The sequence below is a fragment of the Kogia breviceps genome, chromosome 15 (genome assembly GCF_026419965.1).
Source record: "Kogia breviceps isolate mKogBre1 chromosome 15, mKogBre1 haplotype 1, whole genome shotgun sequence".
Lineage (NCBI taxonomy): Eukaryota > Metazoa > Chordata > Mammalia > Artiodactyla > Physeteridae > Kogia > Kogia breviceps.
Window position 1 is genome coordinate 89,520,181 of NC_081324.1, and position 11,180 is coordinate 89,531,360.

General features: G+C 55.9%; 1 protein-coding gene across 3 annotated transcripts; it reads left to right on the forward strand.

Annotated features, from left to right (window-relative positions):
- Positions 1 to 3,256: 3,256 nt before the first annotated feature.
- On the forward strand, positions 3,257 to 10,005 carry PGAM5 (PGAM family member 5, mitochondrial serine/threonine protein phosphatase). 3 transcript variants are annotated; one of them, XM_059040778.2, is made up of 6 exons: positions 3,259 to 3,485; positions 5,859 to 6,037; positions 7,051 to 7,176; positions 7,244 to 7,332; positions 7,418 to 7,551; positions 9,127 to 10,005. In XM_059040778.2, exons 1-6 carry the CDS (start codon positions 3,295 to 3,297, stop codon positions 9,275 to 9,277), a joined length of 870 nt encoding a protein of 289 aa, XP_058896761.1. In that variant the 5' UTR covers positions 3,259 to 3,294; the 3' UTR covers positions 9,278 to 10,005. The 3 variants fall into 3 exon arrangements, with proteins under 3 accessions (XP_066870903.1, XP_058896761.1, XP_058896762.1); XM_059040779.2 differs by having other exon boundaries at positions 7,421 to 7,551; XM_067014802.1 differs by lacking the exon at positions 7,051 to 7,176 and having other exon boundaries at positions 3,257 to 3,485.
- Positions 10,006 to 11,180: the final 1,175 nt, after the last annotated feature.

The following is an 11,180-nucleotide window of genomic DNA, read 5'->3' on the forward strand; positions in this document are numbered from 1 at the left end:
TTCTGTTTCGTGTACTGTTTCTATTTTCTCAGGGTTTTTTGTTTTTTGTTTCTTCCCTGTCTGATCTTTGTGTTACCCTATCAGGATTTCCTGAAATGGCTATTGATCCTTTTCTTTCTCTTTTTTTTAAAGATTTTTTTTTGAAGTGGAGCATTTTTTACATCTTTATTGAATATGTTACAATATTGCTTCTGTTTTATGTTTTGTTCTTTTGGCTGAGAGGCATAGCTCCCTGACCAGGGATCAAACCCACCCCCCCTGTGTTGGAAGACGAAGTTTGTTCTGTTGTTGTCATTGTTGTGCCAGGCCTTAGTTGCAGCTTGCCAGCTCTTTAGTTGTGGCCTGGGGGTTCTAGTTCCCTGACCAGGGATCAAACCTGGGTCCCCTGCATTGGGAGTGTGGAGTCTTAACCACTGTGCCACCAGGGAAGTCCCTGAAAGTCTTAACCACTGGACCGCCAGGGAAGTCCATGTTGATCTTTTTTTTCTTTTTTTAAAATTTATTTATTTATTTATTTATTTATTTTTGGCTGCATTGGGTCTTCATTGTGGTGCGTGGGCTTCTCATTGCAGTGGCTTCTCTTGTTGCGGAGCACGGGCTCTAGGCACGCAGGCTTCAGTAGTTGTGGCTCGTGGGCTCTAGAGCACAGGCTCGGTAGTTGTGGCACACGGGCTTAGTTGCTCCGCGGCATGTGGGATCTTCCCGGACCAGGGCTTGAACCCATGTCCCCTGCATTGGCAGGTGGATTCTTAACCACTGCGCCACCAGGGAAGCCCCTGTGCATCATTGTTAAAGAGTCAAAGCCACTCAGATATTCTTTGGAAGATTCGTGTGCATGGGTTGCACTTGTGAAACCATACCCTCACTGTGGGCTGACCAAGCAGGGATGCTTTTTTTAAAAAATTTTATTCATTTTTGGTTGTGTTGGATCTTCGTTGCTGCGCACAGACTTTCTCTAGCTGTGGCGAACAGGGGCTACTCTTTGTTGCGGTGCATGGGCTTCTCATTGCGGTGGCTTCTCTTGTTGTGGAGCATGGGCTCTAGGCGCGTGGGCTTCAGTAGTTGTAGCACACGGGCTCAGTAGTTGTGGCTCGTGGGCTCTAGAGCATAGGCTCAGTACTTGTGGCACACGGGCTTAGCTGCCCTGCGGCATGTGGGATCTTTCTGGACCAGGGCTCGAACCCGTGTCCCCTGCATTGGCAGGCGGATTCTTAACCACTGCATCACCAGGGAAGTCTGGGACCCAGTGTTGTTGAGGATCACCCATTTTCAATAACAGGTATTTTCTCCTGGGCTGGTCAGTTTATCCAGAGAGAGGAATCTTTTCATTTCTTGCCCAGGGTGGGGGGGTGGGGCAGGGAGAGTGGCGGCTGTAGGGGAGCATGGTATAAGCACAGAGGCCAACATTCTTGTGGCTAACTGGAGAAAAGGGGTTAGAGTCCTACTATTAGTATGTGAACTTCACATAATTTCATCTTTATTACTGCAGCCAGTCTCAGCTGTCAGGTGTTCTCAAATCCAGAGGCCTTCTGGTTCAGATCCTCTGTAATGAACGTTCTCTAGTCTTCTGCCATGTTGGAGGTCAGGTAGTCACCTGAATACACTGGCGATGGAGGAGATGAAGAGTGCAACCTCTCAGGTTTTCAGTCAGTCCTGCTGTGTCCTCAGAGCTCAGAGGTGGGGCTAGTAACTGTAACTGGCCAGGCTCTGCCAGACTCACCAGAATAGATGAACTTGCTTCTTGGCTTCCCTCAGTGCAGGCAACAGATATTCCATCTCCTCAGATCAATAACAATCTGATTTCCAGCTTCCAAAATTTTGTCAGCTGATCTCTTGGCTTTGTTTCTTCTGTGGACTCAAGTATGTCCTTGTGGATGTGTCTTTTAAAAATTTTTTGCTATCATTTTAATAAGCGACCTTCTGGAAGAAGGAGACATAAATATATGGGTTCAAGACACCATGCTTAAGCAGAGGTGTGGGTATTTCTGTGGAATACATTCATTCTTCAAAATCCAGAGTGACTTTAAAAATGTAAATCAGATCGTATCACTTTCCCATTTAAAAGCCTGCCAAGGGCTCCCCTGGTGGCGCAGCGGTTGAGAATCCGCCTGCCGATGCAGGGGACACGGGTTCGTGCCCCGGTCCGGGAAGATCCCACGTGCCGCGGAGCGGCTGGGCCCGTGAGCCATGGCCTCTGAGCCTGTGCGTCTGGAGCCTGTGCTCCGAAACGGGAGGGGCCACAACAGTGAGAGGCCCGCATACCACACACATACACACAAAAAAGTCTGCCAAGATGATCCAGCAATTCCACTTCTGTGTATACACCCAAGAGAACAGTAAGCAGGGACTTGGAGAGATATTTGCACACCCATGTTCACAGCAGCGTTATTCACAATAGCTAAAACTGGGAAACCCAAATGGCCATTGATGGATGAATGGATAAACAAAATGTCCATCCATACAATGGAATATTATTCATCCTTAAAAAGGAAGGACATTCTGACACATGGTACGACTCAGATGAACCTTGAGGACATTAAGTGACATTATCCAGTCCGCAAAGGACAATACTGTCTGACTCTACTTCTTTGGGGTCCCTGGAGCAAATTCATAGAGACAGGAAGTAGGATGGTGGGTGCCAGGGGCTGCGGGAAGGGGATGGGGAGTTAAGTGTTTAACGGGGACAGAATTTTAGTTTGGGAAGATGAGAAAGCCCTGGAGAGGGATGGTGGTGATACTTGCACAACAAAGAGAATGTGCTTAATGCCCCTGAGCTGTACACCTAAAAGACGGTTACGATGGTAAATTTTGCGTTATGTGTATTTTGCCACAGTAAAAACAAGGCAACCAGCAAACCCTGCGGGAGTTTCCCAGTTCACTAAAACCAGAACCCCAAGTCATCTGCGGGGCACGGGTTCCCCCTGGGCTCTTCCCGCAGATGACCCGGCCCAGCCGCCCGGCGCCAGCTTCGGTGCTCCCGTTGCGCCTCCGCCCAAGCGGCTGCCCAGGGGCGCCGCGTGATCACTAGCTGCTCGAAGGCATGAACGACTCCCGCCCCAGGCCCCCCGCAGCGGGTCGAGGGAAGGGTCTCAGAACCACCGCCCACCACCGGGCTCCGCCTTCGTTCCCGGAAGTCGCCCGCGGCGGGCAGGGCCATCTCGGCGACTCCCACATATCCCGCGCAGGCCGGCGGCCGGAAACTCACGCCCGCCGAAGCCTGTCCCTTGCGGCGCGCCGTCCGCGCCCGAAAGCGGCTGCGCGGAGTCGACGCGGCCCCGCGTGGGACGGGCCGGCATGGCGTTCCGGCAGGCGCTGCAGCTGGCGGCCTGCGGCCTGGCCGGGGGCTCGGCCGCGGTGTTCTTCTCGGCGGTGGCAGTGGGGAAGCCCCGCGGGGGCGGGGACGCGGAGCCGCGCGTGGTCGAGCCGCCAGCGTGGGCGGGGGCCGCGCGCCCCGGGCCCGGCGTCTGGGATCCCAACTGGGACAGGTGCGGGGCCGCCGCCGGCGGGAGCCTTCCCGGGCCTTGGCCGTCCCGACCGGTCGGTGTGGTTGGTTCCGCGGAGGGGCGGACGGGGCAGGCTTGCGTGCGGGTTTCTCTTTCTGTTCTGGCCGCAAGGGTGGCTGTGGACGTGGGGCGTCCTTCGACCCCTCTTCTGAGCGCCAGTTTCCTCGTCTGCCCAGGGGGTCGTTTTGAGGAAGGAGCACCGTGAAGCCAGGGACAGTGCCTGGCGCACAGCGAAGCCTGAAGTGGTCGTTTTCGGTCCTAGACGGAGGGCTTGGACCTTTGTAGGGCTCTTGTCCTTGTTTCCGTTTCCCAACTTATGAATCCTCAGATTGGGTGACGGCACGTTGGTCCCATATTTGCGATACAGCTGAGACGGCGAGGTGGAGACGGGCCCTGGAAGGGGCCTCCGCGGGGCGGTCTCGCGGGGACAGGACCAGCAGCCATCTTGAGTAAGAACGTGAGGTCCAGGGGTCCCGGTCCCACCTGGCCGCGCGCAGTGTTCTTATTGAGCCCTTGCAGTGTGGGTCCTGTGATCAGGAAGCAATTCTTAGTCTTACTTAACGTTAATTAATTTAAATTTAAAAGCCAGAGCAGTGCAGATCTTAAAATACTGTATTGAAACGATAGTATTTTGGTATGCTGGAGTAAATAAAGTGAGTTACTGAAATTTCACCTGTTTTCTTTCTGCTTTGTAAATGTGGCCACTTGGAAATTTTAAATCACGTATGTTGCCTGTGTTCTGTTTCTATTGGACGGCCCTGCTCTGGGTTGTGGGATGGTTTACCCAGTCCCAGCTCTTTACTCCTTGACACTCTTGAGTGTGGGGCACAGATCCAATATTTATTGTTGGCCTAGTTGTATCAGGAACTTCATAGGTATTCTTTTTAACCTTTAGTTTTTTAAAGGTAAACTTATCTTAGAATCGTCTTGTATTTACATAAAAATTGCAAAAGATGATAGAGTTCCTGTATACTCCACACCTAATTCTCTGTGTTGTTAACACCGCACATTAATATGGGACACTTGTCACAATCAGTGAACCAGTATAGATATGATATTATTAACTGACGTCCGTACTGTATTGAGATTTCCTCAGTTTTTACATGTCCGTTTTGTCTTCCCGGATCCCACAGGACAGTCAGGCTTTGACAGTTTCTCAGACTTGACTTGTTTTGAGGACCTTGACAGTTCTGAGGAGGGCTGATCAGGGATTTTGTAGAATGTTCCTCAATTGGGATTTGTCTGTTTTTCTCACGATTAGACTGGGGCCATATTCTCTTTTTCAAACATCAGTACAATCTTGTGAATTTCTTGGGCCTTTTTAAGGAAACAGTCACTCTGAGGTTAAAGGACTGACTTGAGGTAGAGCCGGACTCCAGCCTTGTTTGAGGCCAACATGCTGTATTTATTGGGGGGGGTGGGGGGGGGTGTCCATGCTAGAAAGTTCCTGGGCCTCATCCAGTGAAATCTCCAGCCTCTTTCTGAGGAGCCAGGCTTCCTGCATCTGTGCCTGTAGGTTCCAGTTGTCTTCTCTGGCTCAGCCCCAGCTCCCATGTGACTGCCAGTGTGGCGTCTCGGCCTGGCCATGTTACAGGCACCCCAGGTTCGCACGGCCCAAGCAGAACCCGTGAATTCACCATTATTGCCCTCAAAACGTATTCTTCCCGCACTGCCTCAGCTGAGTGCCTCCTTTTCTCGGCTCTGCCGGCCTCACAGGCATTTAATTTCTCTTAACTTCAGGTCCGTGAGCCACCAGAGTGCCTGTCTTCACCAGGCTGGGCTGTTGCTCAGCATCTTTGCTGCTGCTGCTTCCTCCCAGCCCCCATTAGCTCCTTCCCAGCATTCCAGCAGGGCCAGCCAGGGGGTTTCCGTGGTAACGGGAACATTTTCCTCACTGTCCGATGTGATGCCCACTACCCCCCGTGCTACTAAGCATTGAAAATGTGCTGAGTGTGATGGGGGAGATGGAGTTTTAATTGTATTTAATTTCCATGATTTTGAATTTAAGTAGCCACGTGGTCAGCGGCTACTGTTGGGCAGCACAGCGTCCCTGTCAGCGAGGCCACCCTATGGGCATTTCCCACCTGCCCTTCCAGACACTCCTTCCTCTTCTCTGTGTCCCTTGTCTCCCTGCACTGACTGTCAGTCTCCTCACAAGGACGTGGGCAGCACAGTAGCTTTGCTTATCTGTCCTGTTCACATTCAGCTGCCCAGGGCGGGCCTGGCACCAAGAGAAGGGGGGGGCGCTGGCTCCTCCCCTGCGCCTCCCCAACCCAGGAAGCCCCTCTGTCAGAAAGACTGGGGGTGACTTGTGAGCAGGGGCACAGGACACACCGTCTTGTATTTCTGCGTCAGGAGAGAACCGCTGTCCCTGGTCAACCTGCGGAAGAGGAGCCTGGAGCCCGGAGAAGAAGAGCTGGCGTCCAGGCTGGACCACTACAAGGCCAAGGCCACACGGCACATCTTCCTCATCAGGCATTCCCAGTACCACGTGGACGCCTCCCTGGAGAAGGACCGCACGCTGACGCCCCTGGGTATGTGGCTGGGCCCGCCCGCAGAGGCCAGCCTCCTTGAAGGTGCCCTTGGGGCGCTGGGCCTTTTTGGACCTGTGTCAGGTGTTCTCCTCCCAGATGCGAGCCTTGTCATTATTAGTAGTAATCAGCCAAATCTGACACAGGCTTTGAAAACGTCCTGGTTAAGGTGGATCCTGCCTGCAGGCACGAGGCTCTCTGAGGCGGCTCCGCCCGGCGCCCCATCTGGCTTGACCTAGTTGCTGGAGAGCCTTCCTCATAAACGGTGGCGGGTGTCGGCGGCCCCGCGCCGAGTGCGCCTGTGGCAGTTTCTTGCTGCTGTGAGTGGTGCTGCCGGGCAGTCGTCCGCCTCTGTCTTTGTGCTCATGTGTCTGCAGGAGGAATTCCTAGCAAGGAAGCGCAGGGATGTTGGAGATAGAGTTTACATTTTTAACAATCTGTTGAATGAGATGGCACCCATTGGTGTGAAGGGGCTTGCCGGCCTGTCCTCGGGCACGGGTGGAGGTAAAGCTGCCCCTGTGGTATCGTGCATCCCGCTGGAACTGACTTTCCAAGGGTGTTTCGACTGGATTCTAAGATACATTTGAGGAAAAGCATTTGTATTTGCACCCAGGCTGCAGCAGTGCTGAGGCTGTCCGTCCTCACGTGTTAACGCCTGGTGGTGGTAATTGAGCGGCAGGTGGTCACTGGCGCACTGACACCCAACCTTTGGACAAAGTTGAGTAGGAATGGTGTGAGGGACCCAGAAATAGTAAACAGGACCCCACCCGAACTTCAGCCAGCCTCGACTATGGCCGTTGTCTTCAGTGTTTCTTCTGTATGGGGCTGAAGGTGGCTGGTTTGTCTCATTGATTTTACCTGTTGAAAGCCTGGCCCCTTCCTTAGGCCTGAGCCCCGGGAGGGGCTGCCCGTCTTGTCCCCCAAACCTAACGGTGCTTGGTAAGGACTGAAGCATTTGTGAAGTAAACAAACGGACTCCAGCGACGTGTAATTCTCCAGTGTATTCCACCTTCAAGGTCGTGAGCAGGCTGAACTAACCGGTCTCCGACTTGCAAGCTTGGGGTTGAAGTTTAATAAAATCGTCCATTCCTCCATGACCCGTGCAATAGAAACCACTGACATCATCAGCAAACACCTGCCAGGTGAGTGCCAGGTTGCCCCCGGGGCGGCTGCTCCTGAAGGGGCGCTGAGTCCTGTGTTTCTGTGCAGGCGTCTGCAAGGTCAGCACAGACCTGCTGAGGGAAGGCGCCCCCATCGAGCCTGATCCGCCCGTGTCTCACTGGAAGCCGGAGGCTGTGGTAAAAACTCCCCCCGGGTGGCCTCCCCCGGGAGCGGTGGCCTGCGCGCTGCCTCCATACGGACGGTCCCTCCCTCTGCCCCCAGCAGTATTACGAGGACGGGGCGCGGATCGAGGCCGCCTTCCGGAACTACATCCACCGGGCGGACGCCAAGCAGCAGGAGGACAGCTACGAGATCTTCATCTGCCACGCCAACGTCATCCGCTATATTGTGTGCAGGTAAGCCCCGCCCCCAGCCCCGCCCATGGCGCCCGCGGCCCCGCCTCCCGCCCTGCCTGTGCCCCACCCCAGCGCGGCCCCGCCTCCCCTCCCCCGCACCCCCGCGGGCCTGTGCCCCCAGCGCGGCGCCCCCCACCTTGTGCCAGGCCCAGCCGGTGGTCTGGTAGAACGGCTTTCTCACGACTCCATGTTTTTGGTGGGAACAGACCAGACTGAGGTGCCCCCCGTGGGTGGCCTTTCGTGGGCGATGCTGACGTGGTCACTTGGTTCAGGCGCCGTGCGCGGCCGTTCCCGCTGCAAAGTCACACTTTGTAGGAGACAACGCGAACGCCCATTTCCCTGACGTCCCCCGACTGGTTTCGGCACCTGTCGATGGTTCCTGCCCCCGTGGTTGCTCGGTGGTGTTTGCTTAATGGCTTCGTATGTCCCTTTGTTTGTTAATTGGAATTTTTGTGACGATGGGCTTACGGACCTGTTTCGTGCGGGGCGATAACCCGTGAGCACGTCTGCTCCTGCAGGGTCTCCCGTGTCTGGGAAGCAACCACGTCCCTTCGTCCTGGCACCAGCGGTCCAGGGCCCTCGCGGTGATGTCTGTGCTGAGCCGCAGGCAGAGTCACGGAGGGCCCTGGACCTGGGAAGGCCGGCTGGGCGCTCGTGGGTTTGAGCACGTCCCACTTAGCGCAAGTGAGAACCCAGCCTCCCCCGGGCCCGCTGAAGGTGCTCAGCAGGTGTTTCAAGAGCCGAGGGGTCCCCCTTCTCACCAGGGCCCGTCGTTTGCCCTCAGACGTTGCCCGCGTGGCCCGGGGCAGCCCGAGCCCGTGTGCCGCTCAGGGCGACTTCGGGGCTGCGTGGACGCACGTCCTGCCGTATCCCGGGACAGCACTGACCCCGTGTTTCCGGGAGCGACCCCGGCGCCGAGGGCCGGCTGGAGACGTCGGGCCGGGAGCGGCCTGTGCCCCCGGGACACGTGAGGGCGCTCTGCTCCCTAACTTAGGGCAGTTTTGAGAGCGGTGAGGATGACACCGAGCCTTGTCAAAGCAGCACGCGGTAGTTAATCCTTCGAGTCGGCACAGCGCTCCACAGGGGGAGCGCCAGTGGACGGCGAGCCGCAGGGGTGCCGCTCGCCCGCCCCAGTGTCCTGGGGCGTAAAGGGGTCCAGTGGCTCGGAGGGAGGCCGTAGTCCTCCTGCGCTTCAGCAAATACTAACTGTGCCTAAGAAGCGTTAAGAGCGTGGAAATGCTCCAGGGTTGTGGGTTGCCCCTGCTGCACCGTCCGGCTGCCCCCCGTCCCCTTTCGGTGACACTGGAAGAACAAATTCGGTTGCAGGCATTCGTTAACTAGTGTGTTTGGGACCCACGTGCAAGCCTTGAGTTGGCTTGATCCCCCGTCCCAGAGGGCCTGGGCTGTCACCCCCCCCCCTTGTTTGATTGATGGGTTGGCATCCGCCCGACAGCTCCTTGCTCTGAGAAAGCCCTGCTTGAAAATGGGAGGGACTTGCAGGTGTCGGCCCCAGCCCCAGGGAAGTCTCCTGAGGCCTCGTCATCGCCCCTTCCTAGCCCGTGCTCTCTTCTCCAGGGCGCTGCAGTTCCCTCCAGAAGGCTGGCTCCGCCTTTCCCTCAACAACGGCAGCATCACCCACCTGGTAGTCCGGCCAGATGGCCGAGTGGCTCTCAGGACCCTCGGGGACACGGGGTTCATGCCTCCTGACAAGATCTCCCGCTCCTGAGGGCCGCCTCAAGGCCCCGCTCTCCTCCTCAGCCCCCTGCCGGCCTGGTGTGGGTGCCACCGAGACCGCGGGCTCCTCCCCTGCTCCCCCAGCGGCCGCCGCGGGGCCAGCCCCTCAGGGCTCCGGGGCTCCGGGGCTCCAGGGCACGGCAGCCAGAGAGAAGGATGCGCGCTGCGGCGCTGAGCTGCTGGCCCAGGATGGAGAAGGGAAGCACTCAGGTCAGATCAGCTTCGTCCCTCGCAGTGTCTCTGCCTCACTCTCGTCCACCAGGATGAGCCTGTGGGGTCTAAGCAGGCCTGTTTCAGGGACTGGACGAGGCCCCCAGATGCCGCCCCCGCGGGGACCGCGGCAGACACCGCAGCGAGCCGTCCGTCAGCAGAGCCCGTCAGGCGGGAGGCCGAGGGCGCCAGTGCTTCTTCCGTTCGGAACTCACTTTGCTGCTCACGCTCTTTTCATTTCCTAGGACTCTTTGTCACTTAAGTTTTTATCGATTGAAGATTTTCCTCATCTGGTTCTTGCTTTGAAAACCCATTTGTCACTCCCGAGTCACACAGCCCTGACGCTGTTGGACCTGAACTCACGTGTGTTGCTAGGCCTTTCTGGACACAGAGGAGGGGCACCTTGGCAGGTGAGGGAAGTGACTTCGACCTGCTGGTCTCGTGGGAGGGGCCGGGCAGTGACGGGCCAGGAGGGGCCCTGTTTCAATAAAGTGTCTGGCTGACAGTTCAGTCCTTGTTTGCCTGTGGCTGTTAACCTTTTATGCTTGTGGATTAAAATATTTAGATACAGTGCGTCCATCCCAAATCTCCATTTATTTAGGAGAAAGTACAATTTCTATGAAGTGGTTATGAACATTTTTTGCAGTCAGTGCAACTAATTGGGATGTTCGATCCATTTCTGTCCGTTGTGGAAATAACTACAAAATGAAATTGTTTTACTGGTTTCTCAAAGTACTAATTGTGAATGTTTTAAAGGAAACAGGAAGCCTGTGCAGCACGACAGACAGCAGCCCCAAACTTGCTGAGATAGTTTCAGCAGAAAGCTCTTTTTTCCCTAGTATTTTGTGCACCCTGGGCTGACAGTTTTGCAGGGTGTCTGCCCACCAGGGGCCTCAGTGAGAGGCCCTGACCCAGGACAGTGAGCTTGGTAAGTAAAAGCAGCAAAAAGCACACACCATTATGTCAAAGTAGTTCAGACAAGTTATCCAGGGGCTGTGCTAACGTCTGGGACCAGAAAAGCCAGAGGCGGCACCAGGTGTCTGGCCTTGGGCACCGTGAGGCCCCGCAGCTGAGCCCTGGGCCCCTGGACCCTCGGGCTTGCGCGGCCACCCTGCTGTCCTGTCTGCAGACCTGGCTTTTCCGTGGCGTGTCCACCCTTTACACTTGACCTTTGAGAAGCAGGGCATTTTAGAAACAGGAAAGGAGCCCAGGAGCAGGACAGTGGTGTTCAGACGGGGTCAGTTAGTTACAGGGGCCCAGGGAGGTCGCACTGGAGACCGCCCCAAGGTAGGACAGATGACCGAGAACTTCTGAAACATCGGGAACGTCATCCTAAGTTTGACCAAGATGGAAAACCACCTCAAGAGCCCGTGTAACAGGAGGGATCCTGAACTGACAGCAGTGGGAACAGTAGTGGTTCCTGCTGACTGTGTTGCTGTTTGTTCCACAACAGTTTCTTTTGAGATGATGGTTGAGGAAGGAGCCCGAGGGCACGTATAAGCAGAGACCCCTCCCTGCCGGCCTCGCGCACGCGTGCACAGACCTGCGCGGTTCCAGCAGCCTGGGGGGCAAACCCGGCTGAGGACACCTGACGAGGCACTCACCCCACAGCTGTGCCCTCTGAGCTGCGAAGGCCTCTGGAAACATCCAAAAACTATCCCAGAGGGTCCATCTGGATCCAGGAG